The sequence below is a fragment of the Clytia hemisphaerica genome, unplaced genomic scaffold (assembly GCF_902728285.1).
Source record: "Clytia hemisphaerica strain Z4C2 unplaced genomic scaffold, Clytia hemisphaerica genome assembly, whole genome shotgun sequence".
Classification (NCBI taxonomy): Eukaryota; Metazoa; Cnidaria; class Hydrozoa; order Leptothecata; family Clytiidae; genus Clytia; species Clytia hemisphaerica.
Genome location: NW_027103528.1, coordinates 875986 through 893911, shown reverse-complemented (window position 1 = coordinate 893911; position 17926 = coordinate 875986). Strand labels below are relative to the sequence as shown.

General features: G+C 35.4%; 2 protein-coding genes across 2 annotated transcripts; both read right to left on the bottom strand.

Annotated features, from left to right (window-relative positions):
* Positions 1-12236: 12236 nt before the first annotated feature.
* LOC136799446 (uncharacterized) lies at positions 12237-15741 on the bottom strand. The gene is made up of 11 exons (XM_067056151.1): positions 15574-15741; positions 14986-15400; positions 14724-14825; positions 14384-14518; positions 14188-14259; positions 13956-14042; positions 13763-13852; positions 13429-13545; positions 13245-13310; positions 13024-13097; positions 12237-12882 (listed from the first exon to the last, which is right to left on the bottom strand). Exons 1-11 carry the CDS (start codon positions 15643-15645, stop codon positions 12745-12747), a joined length of 1368 nt encoding a protein of 455 aa, XP_066912252.1. The 5' UTR covers positions 15646-15741; the 3' UTR covers positions 12237-12744.
* Positions 15742-15908: 167 nt separating this feature from the next.
* LOC136799611 (uncharacterized) lies at positions 15909-17441 on the bottom strand. Its single transcript, XM_067056334.1, has 4 exons — positions 17039-17441; positions 16625-16910; positions 16366-16499; positions 15909-16238 (listed from the first exon to the last, which is right to left on the bottom strand). Exons 1-4 carry the CDS (start codon positions 17357-17359, stop codon positions 15909-15911), a joined length of 1071 nt encoding a protein of 356 aa, XP_066912435.1. The 5' UTR covers positions 17360-17441.
* Positions 17442-17926: the final 485 nt, after the last annotated feature.

Sequence of the window (17926 nt, the reverse complement as noted above, 5' to 3'; positions counted from 1 at the left end):
ATTTATATTTCCTCCCTATTTCATTAAAGAATAACTGTAAGTGACATGACAAGATTCTCAGAAAAATTCACTGAGTCCTTCCCACTTCGCTGTAAAAATTTTGAATGAATGAGAGATGTTAAAAAATAAATAAATAAATAAAACTGTCCAGAGTGCACACACTCACCAAATCAACTTACAGAAAAACATTCGAAAGTTTCCCGCGCGCGTGTGACCTTTGCAAAACATTCGAATTATGAATTCGAATCTTTTTGTGTCATAAGGCTCTAATTAGACTTGCGGGTAAAAAACATTCCGGGGGTCAAATATTATTGGAACTTTTGGCTGTTTTTACAAGCCAAAAAAAATGGAAAATAACTCGGAAAGCTAAAGGAAGCAAAAATTCCCGAGTTAAAAATTCAAAAATAACTCGGAAAGCTAAAGGAAGAAAAAATTCCCGAGTTAAAAAATGAAAAATAACTCGGAAAGTTAAAGGAAGCAAAAATTCCCGAGTTAAAAAATGGAAAATAACTCGGAATGTTAAAGGAAGAAAAAATTCCCGAGTTAAAAATGAAATGAAAAATAACTCGGAAAGTTAAAGGAAGCAAAATTCCCGAGTTAAAAAATGAAAATAACTCGGAATGTTAAAGGAAGCAAAAATTCCCGAGTTAAAAAATGGAAAATAACTCGGAAAGTTAAAGGAAGCAAAATAAACCGAGTTATGAAATGAAAAATGACGTCACTAAATTCCAAAAATGACGTCATAACTCGGGATAACTCGGGTTTTTTTTAACTCGGTTTTTTTAACTCGGAAAAAATAACTCGGGAATTCCGGGCCTCAGAAATTGGAGCCTAATTAGGCTGGAAGAAACAAAATTCCGATTTTATAATATTTTAGAAAAAAAAACCAGAAATACCTACGAATTTTCAAAACGACCGCCATATGTGCGACCAAAATTAAGGCCTTCATTCAAAATTATGGCGCGCCAAAGCGGAAATAAATACTATCTCTTTAAAACAATACTATCTTCGTTTAAAACATACTATCTTTGTTGTAAACATACTATCTTCGTTTAAAACATACTATCTTTTTTAAAACATACTATTTTCGTTGAAAAAATACTATTTCCGTTTGAAAAAATACTATTCTCGTTTAAAACATACTATCTTCGTTTAAAAACATACTATCTTTTGTAATGATACTATCTTTTTTTAAACAATACTATCTATTTTAAAACGATACTATCTTTTTTAAAACATTACTATCTTTTCGAAAACAGTCTGGAAACGAGGTTGGCACGTCTTGCCTCGCTCATTTTAAAGTTTGCATGCATGACCCGCGCATGGTGGGACGGCGGGACCATGCTTGCTGGATGGAAAGAACAACATGCTTTATATGGAAATGGCGGAACAGAAAGTCCAAAATGTGGTGAAAACACCACTGTTTTGGTTTTGATCTCAATGTTATGTGGTCATGTCCTTTTTTTCTTTTCTATCTTCTATCCGAGACTCCAATAAGATCAGCAATTTCCTTCCATTTGAACCCTATTGTTTTTAGTGCAAGGACTTGGTCTTCGTTGATATCTCTCAATGGTCTGCCACGAGTAGCCATTTTACTGTCAGTCAGGTCAGATCTTGTAGGGAGCCGGAAGCCATCTTGTTATGTTGGTCCTGCATGTGGGCGGATGAGGCCATATAAAATAAACACGAAAAACCAACGCCCATTACACGCCCCTCAAAATGAAAATTACACAAATTTGAATAATCGAGGCAGCCTATATTCGAAAAAAGATAGTATTTTTTATATACGTTTTCGAATAAAAGAGTTCCTTTTTCCCTTGAGGAAGGTCTCTTTAATTTAAGTTTGAAAAAATTAGAGGCTACCATTTATCCTTTTGGGAACAATTTTTTCGGAACTCACAATACCTTTTGAAAATACTTAGCAATCTATTGTTTTCAACGTTGAAAGGAACGCAGTGATTCATTATGATTGAACAAAGGGGAACACATTGTTCTGAATAGGTATCTTGATTAAGAGAGTCAAATGACACTCAGTGATCCTCATGGGATGACCCAGTCAGTTCCTTTGCAAAATATAATTATAGATGGTAATGATTTATAATTTCCAGAACGTGTTCTGTTTTTATGACAAAATTACAGACTTCAGATAGGAATGCTTTTTTCTACAATTTTTTAACGAGTTTGCACATAGAAAAATTGTTGTAGGATGGAGTTCTACCATTAGCGAGCTTTACATAACTTTAGATAATTACATAACTTTGAAGTTCAAGAACGTGATATTGTGCTATCAATTTTCAAACATAACATTTAGTGATTACTCCAAATTTTACTTCCCTCACAAAGGAAAAATTATCATAGTTTCGTGCAATTTCGCCTTTTTTCGATCAACTTTTCACTATAAAATGCCTAGTAACGAAAAGGATCACCCAAGACGAACAAAAAATGTGCAAGAAAGTAGAAAAAAACTTGACATGTCAAGGGTGACAGAAAAGGACAATCGCCTTTAGCAAAGTAAGTGGACAATTAATGCCAGGAAAATTATTTTCTAAAAAGATATGGAAGAATGCCGTCGGGGCCAGTTCGAAAGCAAAAAGGCTACACCTCAAAGAAGATTTGGATGGACTTTTTTATTGCCCAGTTCCAAATTGTGACAGTTTTTCTTTTACAACCAAAAGAGGGTGCCGTAAACACGTTTTTACCAGGCATGGATGGTACTACTTTTTCGAAACGAGACCTGACCCAAAAGTTGTTTTGCCAGAACTTTCGACACGGAGTGAAAAACCAAATAAATCTAGGAGAAGTAGAACAAACAATATGCCAATGTTTTTGAAAGACTGTAAATTTGATAAGATGCTCAAGCTCTGGCTTTGCAGCCCTGTCGGAGGAATGAAGAGCTTTAGCCAAGCAAGCCAGATTAGTTGCCGTGTCTTAAAATTCCTCAAATTTTGCTGCCAAGATTGCTGTGCGAGCTGGGATATCCCGTTTACGGTAGTAGATTTTTGCTTGGGAAACGTGACCGCTATATCAGATTTTATCGAATACCTTAAAACCTGCTGGGAAGTTGGCTACGCTGGTATTATTGGATATATGCATTCTTTATCTCATGTTTTAGACTACCGCAGAATTGAAAGAGGAGACTCACAAACGACATTTTTATCGTCGGAAATCTATATCGACCGGGTAAAACTTTCACTATCTAAAAAGATGAGATCGGAATGGAATGTTTTGTTAAGTGCCGAATACCTATCAAAAATTAACTGTTGGGCCACTCTCGACGAAATGCAAAAGGTCGTACCATATCACACGGACAGGTTTTCACAAATTTTACTGAATGCCTCGGATGAAGCCCTTCCGTTGCCACCACACGACTTATCATTTTGTACCTCCTTTTTAACGGCCATATTTTTCATCGTGATAAAAGCTACTAGGCCGATGACCTTTCAATTTCTTACAGTCGAAATGGTGGAAAACATCAATGAAAGGGGCATGATAGACCAAACTGTTTTTAAAACGCAGGAAAAGTATGGTTTTGACACTTTGATATTTTCTTCGGAAATCATAGAAATAGTTCACAGGTATATCAAGTATATTCGCTCAAGGCTCAACCCTAAATGCAATTACGTTCTAGTTACTCGCAACGGCACACAACTGGCAAGAATTGGAGATGTTTTCGGGAGAATCGTCTTTCAAGCAATAGGAAAATATATCAATCCGACAAGGTATCGTCAAATTATCGAAACAAAAAGTGCAGAATCCCTTAGCGTCGATGATCAAAAAAATTTGTCCGAAGATCAAAAACACACCTCGTTTGTGGCTAAAATTCACTATCAAAAGCTTCAATCGCGTGACGTAGCCTTAAAAGGCAAGGCATCCATGAACAAGTTAAGGGATGAACAGCCCTCTTTAAATGCGATGGGGGAGATATGTGAAAGGTTTTCGAATATAGCACCAATGAATACATCTTTTCAAACGTCAGTCTCGGATTCAAGTACTGGGCACTTTGAAGTTTGGCCGAATTATTCCTTAGATGTGAACAATTTTCCTATTGAAACTACCGATACAAGTATAATCCAAGAAGCCCAACTTCTACCGAACGATTCTTCGATTCTTCAACCCAGCAAAAACTCGATAATAGACCCTTCAGTTAATTTTGAGAAAACATCGAAAATAGGAAAACAACCAAGGAGGAAAAAAGTGCCTTTTTCTTCTATAGAGGATAATTTTTTAAGAACTGGTTTTAAAAAGCATGGTTCTGCTTGGACATCCATCTTATCGGACTCAAGTTACAAATTTCACCCTTCAAGGCAGATTGCTACACTTTATGGCAGGGCAAAAAAATTGAATATTATTTGAGTGATAAATTTCAAAGTATTGTATATTGATTCTAAAATTTTATGTGAATTTGAGGTGAAACTAGAACCAATTTTTTCTAGGAAAATCGTGTTTAAAATAATTCTCATGAAAAAAATTCCAAGTTTTTGAATATTTTCTATTTGAACCACTAACTTTAAATGTCCAAATAATTGAAACACATTTTAGACTCTACTTTGCTTTGCGCTGATTGAAGAAATTTTTTCCGTTTCAAATTTCTGTTTGAAATTTTAATTTCTTATAAAAAGTGAACGGCTTAGCCGTGAGATATAAGCCGTGGGTTAAGCTGTGGGCTGGTGTTAGGGGAATCGATAAGGCAGTGGTATGGCCATTAATTTGTCACTATAGGAACAATAGTTTTGTATAGTAGATTGTAATAGGTATTGTCTAATCTGGACTATAAATACAACGCCCAGATTATCAAACAGTAAGAATATCACCAATAGAATAACCAGCAATATGTCAAATAGTCAACATCAACGTGCCATTTCAGCACTTTTCGAAAGAGACGTGCTATGCTTTTCACAAGGCACGCTTGTGGATCAATTAAGAGGTGAGTTTTATCCATTTTTAACAATTAAACCTCCATTCAATTTGATAATTTTATGCTAAAACTGAAAAGAGGGGATAGCAAAAATCAGCCATTTAATAACAAGACGAAGATTATTTTCAGAGCTTCATATGAAAAATTCTTGTCTATTCTTCTTCATTTTTTACCAGCTATCGAGGAACAGCGAAACTCACAACAAAAACCCATCAAAGAAGTTATCGAAATCAGCGATGACGACAAAGAAGAAAAAGCCGAAACAAACAAAACTCCGCCAAGAAAACAACATAATATCAACATAAAGGCAACGATTGAAGTTGAAGAAGGAACTGAAGTGAAATTTTCTGTAAATATTGTAAATAAAAAGTAACTTTTAAAAAAGATGACTCTCATTTCATTGTTTGAACCTTTTTAAGATAGCTGGTACAAGGCCAAATTCACGCCTCACAATGGACTTAAACCGTCAATGGAATTATATCCGTATGCTAAACCGAGGGTTGCGCCGTATAATTTGCTTGAAAGAGCTTATAAGCCGTAAAGCCGTCACATTTTGGAGATAAAAAAATTTAGTAAACACTTTCGATTTCAAACTTTGAAAATTTTTGTTCATTTTTTAAAGTTAATTTACCCCTCTGGGCCTGAACCGTCAATGGAATTATATCTGTATGCTAAACCTTCAATAAAGAAAATAGTTTCTAATAAAGGGGCCACGCCTATTTTAGACAACGCCCAATTCGTTTCAAGTCACCACTTTCGTTTTGGGACTTGTTCAATTTGAAAAAAAAAAAATGAGTTAACGCCTCTCTACCACCCAAACGCCCATTTTTTAGTTAAGCCGGGTTTGATTTAAGCCTGAACCTAAACCGAGCCTTAAGCCGGATTTTTTGCCTGAGAAAGGTTAGTAAGCCGTTAAGCCGTCATTTTGATGGTTGGATTGACGAGTCAAATATACTTTCGTTTTCAAACTTAGAAGTTTCCACATAGGAAAGAATATTTCGTTCTTTATAAGCACATCTTATGAATCTTTTTAAAGAACGCAACATGTTTCCAATAAAGAAAATAGTTTCTAATAAAGGGGCCACGCCTATTTTAGACAACGCCCAATTCGTTTGAAATCACCACTTTCGTTTTGGGACTTGTTCAATTTGAAAAAAATAAAATGAGTTAACGCCTTTCTACCACCCAAACGCCCATTTTTTAGTTAAGCCGGATTTAATTTAAGCCTGAACCTAAACCGAGCCTTAAGCCGGATTTTTTGCCTGAGAGGGGTTAGTAAGCCGTTAAGCCGTCATTTTGATGGTTGGATTGACGAGTCAAATATACTTTCGTTTTCAAACTTAGAAGTTTCCACATAGGAAAGAATATTTCGTTCTTTATAAGCACATCTTGTGAATCTTTTTAAAGAACGCAACATGTTTCCAATAAAGAAAATAGTTTCTAATAAAGGGGCCACGCCTATTTTAGACAACGCCCAATTCGTTTGAAATCACCACTTTCGTTTTGGGACTTGTTCAATTTGAAAAAAATAAAATGAGTTAACGCCTCTCTACCATCCAAACGCCCATTTTTTAGTTAAGCCGGATTTAATTTAAGCCTGAACCTAAACCGAGCCTTAAGCCGGATTTTTTGCCTGAGAGGGGTTAGTAAGCCGTTAAGCCGTCATTTTGATGGTTGGATTGACGAGTCAAATATACTTTCGTTTTCAAACTTAGAAGTTTCCACATAGGAAAGAATATTTCGTTCTTTATAAGCACATCTTATGAATCTTTTTAAAGAACGCAACATGTTTCCAATAAAGAAAGTAGTTTCTAATAAAGGGGCCACGCCTATTTTAGACAACGCCCAATTCGTTTGAAATCACCACTTTCGTTTTGGGACTTGTTCAATTTGAAAAAAATAAAATGAGTTAGCGCCTCTCTACCACCCAAACGCCCATTTTTTAGTTAAGCCGGGTTTGATTTAAGCCTGAACCTAAACCGAGCCTTAAGCCGGATTTTTTGCCTGAGAGGGGTTAGTAAGCCGTTAAGCCGTCATTTTGATGGTTGGATTGACGAGTCAAATATACTTTCGTTTTCAAACTTAGAAGTTTCCACATAAGAAAGAATATTTCGTTCTTTATAAGCACATCTTATGAATCTTTTTAAAGAACGCAACATGTTTCCAATAAAGAAAATAGTTTCTAATAAAGGGGCCACGCCTATTTTAGACAACGCCCATTTCGTTTGAAATCACCACTTTCGTTTTGGGACTTGTTCAATTTGAAAAAAATAAAATGAGTTAACGCCTTTCTACCATCCAAACGCCCATTTTTTAGTTAAGCCGGATTTAATTTAAGCCTGAACCTAAACCGAGCCTTAAGCCGGATTTTTTGCCTGAGAGGGGTTAGTAAGCCGTTAAGCCGTCATTTTGATGGTTGGATTGACGAGTCAAATATACTTTCGTTTTCAAACTTAGAAGTTTCCACATAGGAAAGAATATTTCGTTCTTTATAAGCACATCTTATGAATCTTTTTAAAGAACGCAACATGTTTCCAATAAAGAAAATAGTTTCTAATAAAGGGGCCACGCCTATTTTAGACAACGCCCAATTCGTTTGAAATCACCACTTTCGTTTTGGGACTTGTTCAATTTGAAAAAAATAAAATGAGTTAGCGCCTCTCTACCACCCAAACGCCCATTTTTTAGTTAAGCCGGGTTTGATTTAAGCCTGAACCTAAACCGAGCCTTAACCTTTAGCCGCCGAGAGACGTACCACGTACGTCATATATACAGGCCGAGAGACGTACCACGTACGTTTTGATACTGGGGTCCTTTCAAAGTTTAATAAAATAAAGACCAGTTTGAATTTTTCTACTCTGTAAAATTTAGCAGACAGGATAGGGGTGAAGGTTCATTTTTTAAAAATTTTACGGGTCCTGCTTTTATACATCTCGAGATATCGGAACTCAATGTCGGTGTATTTTTCAAATGTCAACAAAACATCGTTTTAGTGGTGGACAGAGGGTGTTTGATGAATTTTTGGACTGAAAAGTCATGTTTATGTCTGGTTTTTTCTTGGTTTCAGCATATAAATATCATTATATGAGATAGAGAACCTTTATTGGCAGTTTCTATGTGGTTTGAAGGGGTTTTAGGGGGTATTTCCTGACATACATGCCTATCTCTAGCTCCAACAACTCAGGGCTGTTTTGCCTCAGTTTTTCCACTATTCTGGTGTTTTATTGCTTGAATTTACATGATAGAGAGTCAGTTATGATTATTGTAGTAATTTTACAGGCTTAGGGTAAGTGCAGGGCCAATTTTAGAGCAACGGGACCACTTAATTTACCTATTGTGGCCAGAGTGTCGATTTTGGTGGAAAAGTGTGCTTCACCGAAACTTAGATTCTGAGATGAAATGAGCTTCTTCAGCCCTGAAATTTCACACAATGGTGGCTTATAACATAAACTAAAACAAAATAATTTTTCTGGGACCAATCTTTACTTTGTACCCACTTTTTTCATTCAATTTGTCAAAAAAAAGAAAAAAAGTGAAAAAATCGTAAACATGGAATTTTTACTGTTTTGATTTGAGGCTGTGTAGTCAGGTTTAAAAGGGTGATGAGGCGTCTTTTTGGTATTATCTGAAAAAATAGATCCTTAGCTTTTCAAAATGGGTTTACTTTTTACTTAAGCTTTAGCGGTTCAGATTTTATGACATTTTCCGCAAAACCTCCATTTTCATGAAAAAAACAGCGGCAGCAGCGCGCGCTGTTTTTAAAAACAGCGGTGTCTAAAGGTTAAGCCGGATTTTTTGCCTGAGAGGGGTTAGTAAGCCGTTAAGCCGTCATTTTGATGGTTGGATTGACGAGTCAAATATACTTTCGTTTTCAAACTTAGAAGTTTCCACATAAGAAAGAATATTTCGTTCTTTATAAGCACATCTTATGAATCTTTTTAAAGAACGCAACATGTTTCCAATAAAGAAAATAGTTTCTAATAAAGGGGCCACGCCTATTTTAGACAACGCCCATTTCGTTTGAAATCACCACTTTCGTTTTGGGACTTGTTCAATTTGAAAAAAATAAAATGAGTTAGCGCCTCTCTACCACCCAAACGCCCATTTTTTAGTTAAGCCGGGTTTGATTTAAGCCTGAACCTAAACCGAGCCTTAAGCCGGATTTTTTGCCTGAGAGGGGTTAGTAAGCCGTTAAGCCGTCATATTGATGGTTGGAATGACGAGTCAAAGTACTTTCGCTTTCAAACTTGACAATTTTTTAATGGAATACTTCGTTCTTTATAAGAACACCTTATAGAAACGTTTTTAAAGAACGAAGAATATTAGCATAAAGAAATTATTTAAAGCCATAGAATATTTCGTTCTTTATAAGCACTTGATCCAAAAGATTTTCCCAGGTGACTCCCTTTTTATTTGGTAAATTTTCGGAACTAAATAAATAGGCGTCTTGGAAGACTGACAATATCAATTTTCATCTCAATTCTATCATGGAGCGAGTTACAATATTTGATTCTATAACTAAAGAAAAGATAGACGGCTTCACAGCTTACGTTCAATCTTCTAGCAAAGAAAAATTCACACAAATACGAAAGGAATTATTAATTTCGCATAGCGAAAGTATTACAATAGGCTTTCGCGGCGGCGGCGGTGCGGAAAAAAAATTAGAAAACGAAAGTACTTGATACGATGGACGAACTCACTAAAATCAATTTACAAATTACACGCTCGTATAACCACGGACGATTTTCGCAGGTTTTCTTTGGATTACGTCGAGGATTACGTCATATATCTTTGTGTCTTTAGCTTCACAGTTTTGATTTTTTCTTTATTTTCTTATAAGCATATACTTTATAAGAATCAAATCAATAACTCTTGATAGACGGTGATATACCTTTCGGTAATCAGTTCTTACTAAGTAAACAAGGGATAGCGCATAATATGAGCATATTTGTTTTTCTTATAAGCATATACTTTATAAGAATCAAATCAATAACTCTTGATAGACGGTGACATATCTTTCGGTAATTAGTTCTTACATAGTAAACAAGGGACAGCGCACAATATGAGCATATTTATTTTTCTTATAGGCATTTACTTTATAAGAATCAAATCAATAACTCTTGATGGACGGTGATATACCTTTCGGTAATTAGTCCTTACAAGGTAAACAAGGGACGGCATACAATATGAGCATATTTATTTTTCTTATAAGCATTTACTTTATAAGAATCAAATCAATAACTCTTGATAGATGGTGATATACCTTTCGGTAATAAGTTCTTAGAAAGTAAACAAGGGACGGCGTACAATATGAGCATATTTATTTTTTCTTATAAGCATTTACTTTATAAGAATCAAATCAATAACTCTTGATGGACGGTGATATACCTTTCGGTAATTAGTTCTTACAAGGTAAACAAGGGACGGCATACAATACGAGCATATTTATTTTTCTTATAAGCATATACTTTATAAGAATCAAACCAATAACTCTTGATAGATGGTGATGTACCTTTCGGTAATTAGTTCTTACAAAGTAAACAAGGGTTGGCGTGCAATATGAGCATATTTATTTTTCTTATAAGCATATACTTTATAAGAATCAAATCAATAACTCTTGATGGACGGTGATATACCTTTCGGTAATTAGTTCTTACAAAGTAAACAAGGGTTGGCGTACAATATGAGCATATTTATTTTTCTTATAAGCATATACTTTATAAGAATCAAATCAATAACTTTTGATAGACGGTGATATACCCTTCGGTAATTAGTTCTTACAAGGTAAACAAGGGTTGGCGTACAATATGAGCATATTTATTTTTTCTTATAAGCATTTACTTTATAAGAATCAAATCAATAACTCTTGATGGACGGTGATATCCCTTTCGGTAATTAGTTCTTACAAGGTAAACAAGGGACGGCATACAATACGAGCATATTTATTTTTCTTATAAGCATTTACTTTATAAGAATCAAACCAATAACTCTTGATAGATGGTGATGTACCTTTCGGTAATTAGTTCTTACAAAGTAAACAAGGGTTGGCGTGCAATATGAGCATATTTATTTTTCTTATAAGCATATACTTTATAAGAATCAAATCAATAACTCTTGATGGACGGTGATATACCTTTCGGTAATTAGTTCTTACAAAGTAAACAAGGGTTGGCGTACAATATGAGCATATTTATTTTTCTTATAAGCATATACTTTATAAGAATCAAATCAATAACTCTTGATAGACGGTGATATACCCTTCGGTAATTAGTTCTTACAAGGTAAACAAGGGTTGGCGTACAATATGAGCATATTTATTTTTCTTATAAGCATTTACTTTATAAGAATCAAATCAATAACTCTTGATAGATGGTGATCTACCTTTCGGTAATTAGTTCTTACAAAGTAAACAAGGGACGGCGCACAATATGAGCATATTTATTTTTCTTATAAGCATATAATATATAAGAATCAAATCAATAACTCTTGATAGACTGTGACATACCTTTCGGTCATTAGTTCTTACAAAGTAAACAAGGAACGGCGCACAATATGAGCATATTTATTTTTTATAAGCGTATACTTTATAAGAGTTCTTAAAAATCAAACAACAATAGTTCTTAAATTGGTCTTATTTTTTTAGCGATTTTAAGCCTCGTTGTTCTTGTGAAATTGTTTCATCAAGGCTCGATGTAAAGTAGATTTCAGATTAGCTTCAATCTCTACTTCTTCTTTTTCCTATGTAGTTCAAATTGTAGGCGAAATTTTCGACTTCAAGTCGTCTTGTTTGAATTAATTTCTGATGATCTGTTGCCCAAGATATCTCTTTGGCCTGAGAAATATCGTTTGATGTTTTTTAAGAGACCTTTGGGGGATCGAGATACCGCCACCATGTTCTGGTTTCTACTTGGTAAGTAACTTATTACTGAACCACCTGCACTTTACGTCAAAGAATTATTGAGAGATGGTTGTTTTGCAGTATTCTTTATACTGTCACTTTAAAGTAAATTTTTTTGTTTTTCATTGTTCAGGTAATGGTGTATCTCCAATTGTTACAGCGGAATGGATCATTTCGTCGTATCACACGTTAAAAGACGACAAACGGACGACAAATGCCAGAAAAAAACAAATTCACAGCCTCTTCGAATCGATGGAAATAAAAAAGCATGACCGATTTTATTATTCGTTATTTCACAAAAGGCAGTTCTATTTCGATGGTAGGTCACGTGATGTAAGACAAGACCTCCATTGACCTCTAGTCTTTAAAGTCGTTCTTCATTGTTAGATAGCATTAAATTTTTCAAGTCTACTAAATCTTTTTGTCCATTTTATTCAAGAAGAAAATATCATAAAACTACTATTGTTTCCCTGTTGTTTGAATCTATTGTCTTTCTAAAGGGCGTGGCAGCTACTGGAACGAGTATTGTTACAGCATTACATTTCATTTTTTAAAGGACGAATCAAATGAATGAAACATCTATTGCGTTCTTTAAAAAAACTAGAGAAAACAATGAGAACAAAGAAGTTTATTCTATTATTCTCAGCTGATTCAGCAGCCGAGTCAAATCTTTTTCATTTTTCTTTCATTTTTCCTAGCACAACTAGGCATTAAAACACAAAGTATTGACCCACGATAAATTAAAACTAAAATTCTATGCGATCTACAAAACTCAAATATATTATATTGAAGACCAGTAGAAGGAATATTCGAAGTGAAATGCATTCAAAACGTAACTAAAAAGAAATATTACCATTTTCCCCACATGAAAATAGACAAAAACGCAACAGTACCTTGTTATAAATTTCTCCTAATTTTACAGAAAATATAATTATTCTGAATTTTTCAAACTATAAAAAATTAAATCAAACGCAACGGTTAAGAGTCCACTAAGAGTCCAGTAACAAATCGTTAGGTGTTGCTCCACACGTCTTTTTGATTGTGTTGTATAACGCACGATGATTCTTATCTGAAGACAAAAGGAAAGATAAGATTCAGATTTTTCTGTAAATCCAGTAAGTTAACCGAAAAATATTCAGTATGTCAAATTCATTGCAATGTTTGATTAGAAAATTGAACAAAAGCTTGATTTCATGAATGGCAAACTAACCTGGCGTGGATAACTGGAGCAAGGGCGTGCCTGGGTTAATGCTCTCAAGGGAAGGACTGGTGAAGACGTCTTTGCTGAAATTGAAAAATAGGCAAGTTTAAAAGGATGTCAGTGACTACGTCACGATGACAACATACCATATCACCACAAGTAGTTTGATGGCAAAATGGACGAGTCCAGTCAACTGAAATTGTTAAAAAGAAAAGAAAAAAAACACTTACCAGGTGTTACCAGCTGAAAGATTTCTCTGTTTTGATTTGTTACCGACGTGGTGACAGATCTCCTTTCTGAAAAATGTAAATATAAAATGCTTTAAAACTAAAAGTCAAGTAAATAACCATCAGATCACTGCAATCATACATAAACAAATTCTGTAAAGTTTTTATCAAGTAGTAAATTGCTTACCAAATTCTGATGGTAGGTCATATTCTGTCAAATAGTCCAAAGTTGCAATTCTCTTTACTTTTGGAGTTGCAATCTCATCAATCGTTGCTTCCATTGTCCGTTTGCGATTTTCAGTTTCTAAAAAAGTGAAGAAAGAAAGAAAATAAATAATCGTTTCTAAGGCATACAAAACACCTGTAAAATTGGGAAAATGATGGGAAATAAGTGTGGGAAAACAAAAGAGAAGTTACTAGTTAATGTCAAGTGTACACTAAATCTAAAAGAAAATGTATCATTGGAAACGCTTTTTAAACCTGATGCAATTATATGCTATAGGATTTCATAGTATTCTCACCAGAAAAATTAATGATGTCAGATAAGTCCAACGTTGATATGTCTGACGGTAGTATCGTTTCAATGTATCGAATGTCACTCTTGGATTCAACTAAAACAAAAGAAAATTCCCATTTTATTTTCATCAAATAATCCTAGGCGGACGATGGAAAGGTTAAATCATCAAAAATTGCAGTATTAAAACAAACACATACCTATTGTTGGATTGACAGGTTCTTCGTCGTCACTTGAAATACAAACGTGATTGGTCCGATTCGACTTCACAAAACGGATTTCAGAATCTGAAAATAAAACATGAAAATTTGCAAAGGAAGAATAAGAAAATAAGATTTCAAGTTGAGACTGTCATATGGGAAAATGACATAGAATGGTGCACCTTGTCAGATTAAATAGCCAAGAAATAAAGCAAATTGAAAACAATCTTACCGTCACTTTCATTTTCCTCGCCATTTCCAAGCCTGGAATCTCTGTTCTCGTCACAAGAGTAGTACTCATCATCTGAAATGTAAAATGAGATGAAATAGAATGACAAAGTACGTATTGACATAATACAAGCTAGAAAAAAAGATCATCATAGAATCAAATAATAGAAATTTCAGATATGACGTAAAAGTAGTCTTACCATCCCATAAGGAATCTGGTGTTGTTGGAAGCGGCGTCACCGGTGTCATTGGCGTCAAAGGAGCGCGCGGTGGACTGAAGGCGAATACAGTGCTCGCAACGTCGGCACTGCTTCTTTCCTCCATACCTTCTTGACCTTTGAGATGAAAAAAATTGAATCAGATTCATCCTAAAATATTGCATATAGACTAGGTGTCTCAATTTGGTGCAAAATGGAAAGAATTCCAGTCAAATGAATAATGTGAGTTGAATCTTATCGAAAAGTTTACACAAAGACAAACACCATCAAAGAAAGTACCAGTCATCAAATTGATCAATAAGGCAACATGTAAAGCTCTCACCTGTAAAGAACGGTGAGGCTGTTTCTTGTGAAGATGGTGTTGTCGCTGGTGATGTTTCATTGGACAAGGTCCCCAATGGACTGAACATTTGAACATGGTAGCCTTAAAAGAGAGAAAAAGATAATTTGAAATGGTTTTTAGTTTTGACAGTATTAAACCTATACCCTTACTTTTGACTCCCTCTTCGTCTTAATTTGGTCAAAATTAAAAAAAAAGTAACGAGCACTTCTACAGTCCATACGTCTGAAAGCAGAAAGTTTACCTGTTTCAATTTCACCATCTTCCTCGTCCGTAGACCCGGTGCACTCTATCAATTGCCTTGCTTTTTCTTCCGTCATATCTATATTCAGTCTAGCGCCCGCACTGACGTCATGGGGTCGCTCATAAAAAAGTTCTTCGGGCTTTATGAGGTCTCTATGGATCACCAGCATGTTTACCAGCCACATCAAACACTCAAAAGAGTGTTCCAGCATCCATGCTGGTGCCGTCATGTCCTTTGTTGCCAGCTTTCGTGTTTTAAATTCTTGGACACGACAGTCCACGGCACCCACGTCGATAGAATCAAATTTTGGCATAGCCTGGCAGGTGATGTAGATGCCACCATTCATTTTTGTTCGTCTGGGCTTTTGGTTTTTCACCGCTTGGCTGAAGTAACCACCTTGTAGAATAGATTTGACCTGTAAAATAAGTTAAAGATAACTAAATTCCATAATCGTTATCATACAATGACAGGTTTTGCTAGATACTTTGGTCTCCTCAGCATATCTAATATCAAAAACTAAACAGAAATAAGCTGTAAGATGTAAAATAATTAGTATTCATTCAGTCATTGGAAAGAATTTACACTAACCTGGTCAGGAGCCATTGTTTCATAGACCCACTCGTCAATGAACAAAAGTTCTGTTCTTTTATTGATCATCATTGAGCCAAAAGTTTTCTCTTTGCTAAGTATAGCAACGTTGTTGTGTGGAATAAGCCCAAGAAGAACGTTGGCCCATGATGTTTTTCGGAGAGTTATTGCTACCTGAAGAAAGGTAAGAAAAAAAATTCTGAGAGCTGTAGTCGAAACACTATGAATAAACAAAACATGCAAAATTACATTATCCCCTCTCGAATATTTCCCCAGAATCAAAAATACCTGAATAAATACAGTTTATCCTCAGGAAGTAAGAAAGTTGGCACAACTCACGCCGCTCCAATCGTAAACCTATTCTTACCACTCGTTACGATTCGTGGTACTTTGTGTGGGAACTGGAAGCACAATAAGCACTGGTAAAATTTGTTTAAAAAGTTGACACGCTCTCTCAATTCTGGAAAACTGTTTTCCACGGACGTTGCAAAGCATCCACCATCACACTCAGCGTTACAATCGAAGTTTTTGTAGCACCTCGGGGCGATTTTCCCAAACTCCTCTTCATGGAATGGTCCCTTTACAAAGCCCTTTGTTGAAAATTTGAAGAACCAACCACCATCAACTTCTATATAGTCGTAGTCCATCTCGATGGAAGGTAACACCTAGTAGAAAAATTAAACAGTGCTTTTTATTTCAGAAGTAACCATTAAACCGATTCAAAATCTTATAACACTCTCAAAATTGAAATCTAGGTTCAAAGACGATTTGATAAATCCAATAATTTGATACCTTAACAAATTCTGCCTCCATGTGCGACCTGATCTTTTCTTTGTGAAGGTCAATCTTTTCGCCAAATTTTCGATTGGCACAAAGTGTCTCGAGATATTCGTCAATCGAAGAGTGATATTTGAAAGCGTAAGTTGCTAAAGAACGAGAAAATAGAAGAATCAGCAAAGTTGAAGATAGAAACAGCAAAGCAAAAGCAGACAGCCCCCCTCTAAGGTTTGAGCTAGTAAATGACAATCGAAAGGAAAATCTCATGACATACCGTTTGGCTCCTTTTCAAAAATGGCGCCATTATGAATGCGATGGTTCAATTTCATCATCACTCGCCTTACTTGGTCAATGGTTTTGCCCTGGGAGGTTTCCTTTTCAGGGACGAAGGATTTTGGAGTTTCACCCAGCAAAGATATGTGTTGGTGACGAAATCCTTGCTCCTGAAGATGCCGTGATGCTTCTCGAATTTTTAAATCCAATTGCGGTGAGCAACATACCAATCGTGTGGAAACATATCCTTTTGGAACTTTGTCCTTGACCAGTTGTGAGTTGTAGTCCTAAAGCAATGAAAGAGTATTAACGGTTAGGTTAACTATTTTTCTATCATAAACAATATCAAAGTTAAACCGATGTAATTTCTATTAGCATTAAAACAATGAACTCGAACAAAGCTGAATTTTTATACCTTTACCACTTGCTTTAGTTTGGCCAAAAGCACATCTGATTCCCCCATCTTTTTTGTGTTTCTTGTTTTGATGGGGTGCTTGGTATGTTGTACACGTTTCTCGACATCATAAACGAGATCATAGATCTTGGTTTCCGTCAAACTGGTTGACTTGTGCGCCACCAAGAAGTACGCAACACCGAAAATGAAATCGTCTGCTTTCTCTAGAACAGTGGAGACGGCGGTGCAGCTCGAAATAAAAAACTTTACTTCGGGAAGAGCAGCCAAGGCGTCGTCTAGCTTACGCTGCACTGATGTTAAGTCTGTTTGGCTGCTCAGCATTAATGAACGGAACGGGAAAACTTGATCTGTGTCACCAATCTAAGGATTAAATAATGAATGATGTTCTTAAAGAACGAACCAAGACACTATTAAAAAAGCACACTCTAATCACAATTAGGACTAGATTGTAGACTAGGAATAATTCAAAGACTAATCGTCCTATATCAACAGGTCATTGCACAGACTATCAAAAACTTATTTCCCTACACCTAAATGAACGTTACACAGACTAGAGCAGCTTTAAGCTGAAATTTAAAAGGTCATTACACAGACTATTTAAAAACATAATATACCCCTGTCTCAATTTCAAAAGTGACGTTACACAGACTAGAATTTCTCTAGTCTTAAAAAACAAGTAGAATTTAGTCAAAATAGGCGTGGCTAGAGTGCTGACGAATAAATCACACCTTTTCAGATCACAAAAAATATTGAACCCCAATTCTATTGGCCAATATAGGAAATTAATGAGAGTTTTTATAGATTTAAAAGGTCATTACACAGACTATGTCATAAACATAATATACCCCTGTCTCAATTTCAAAAGTGACGTTACACAGACTAGAATTT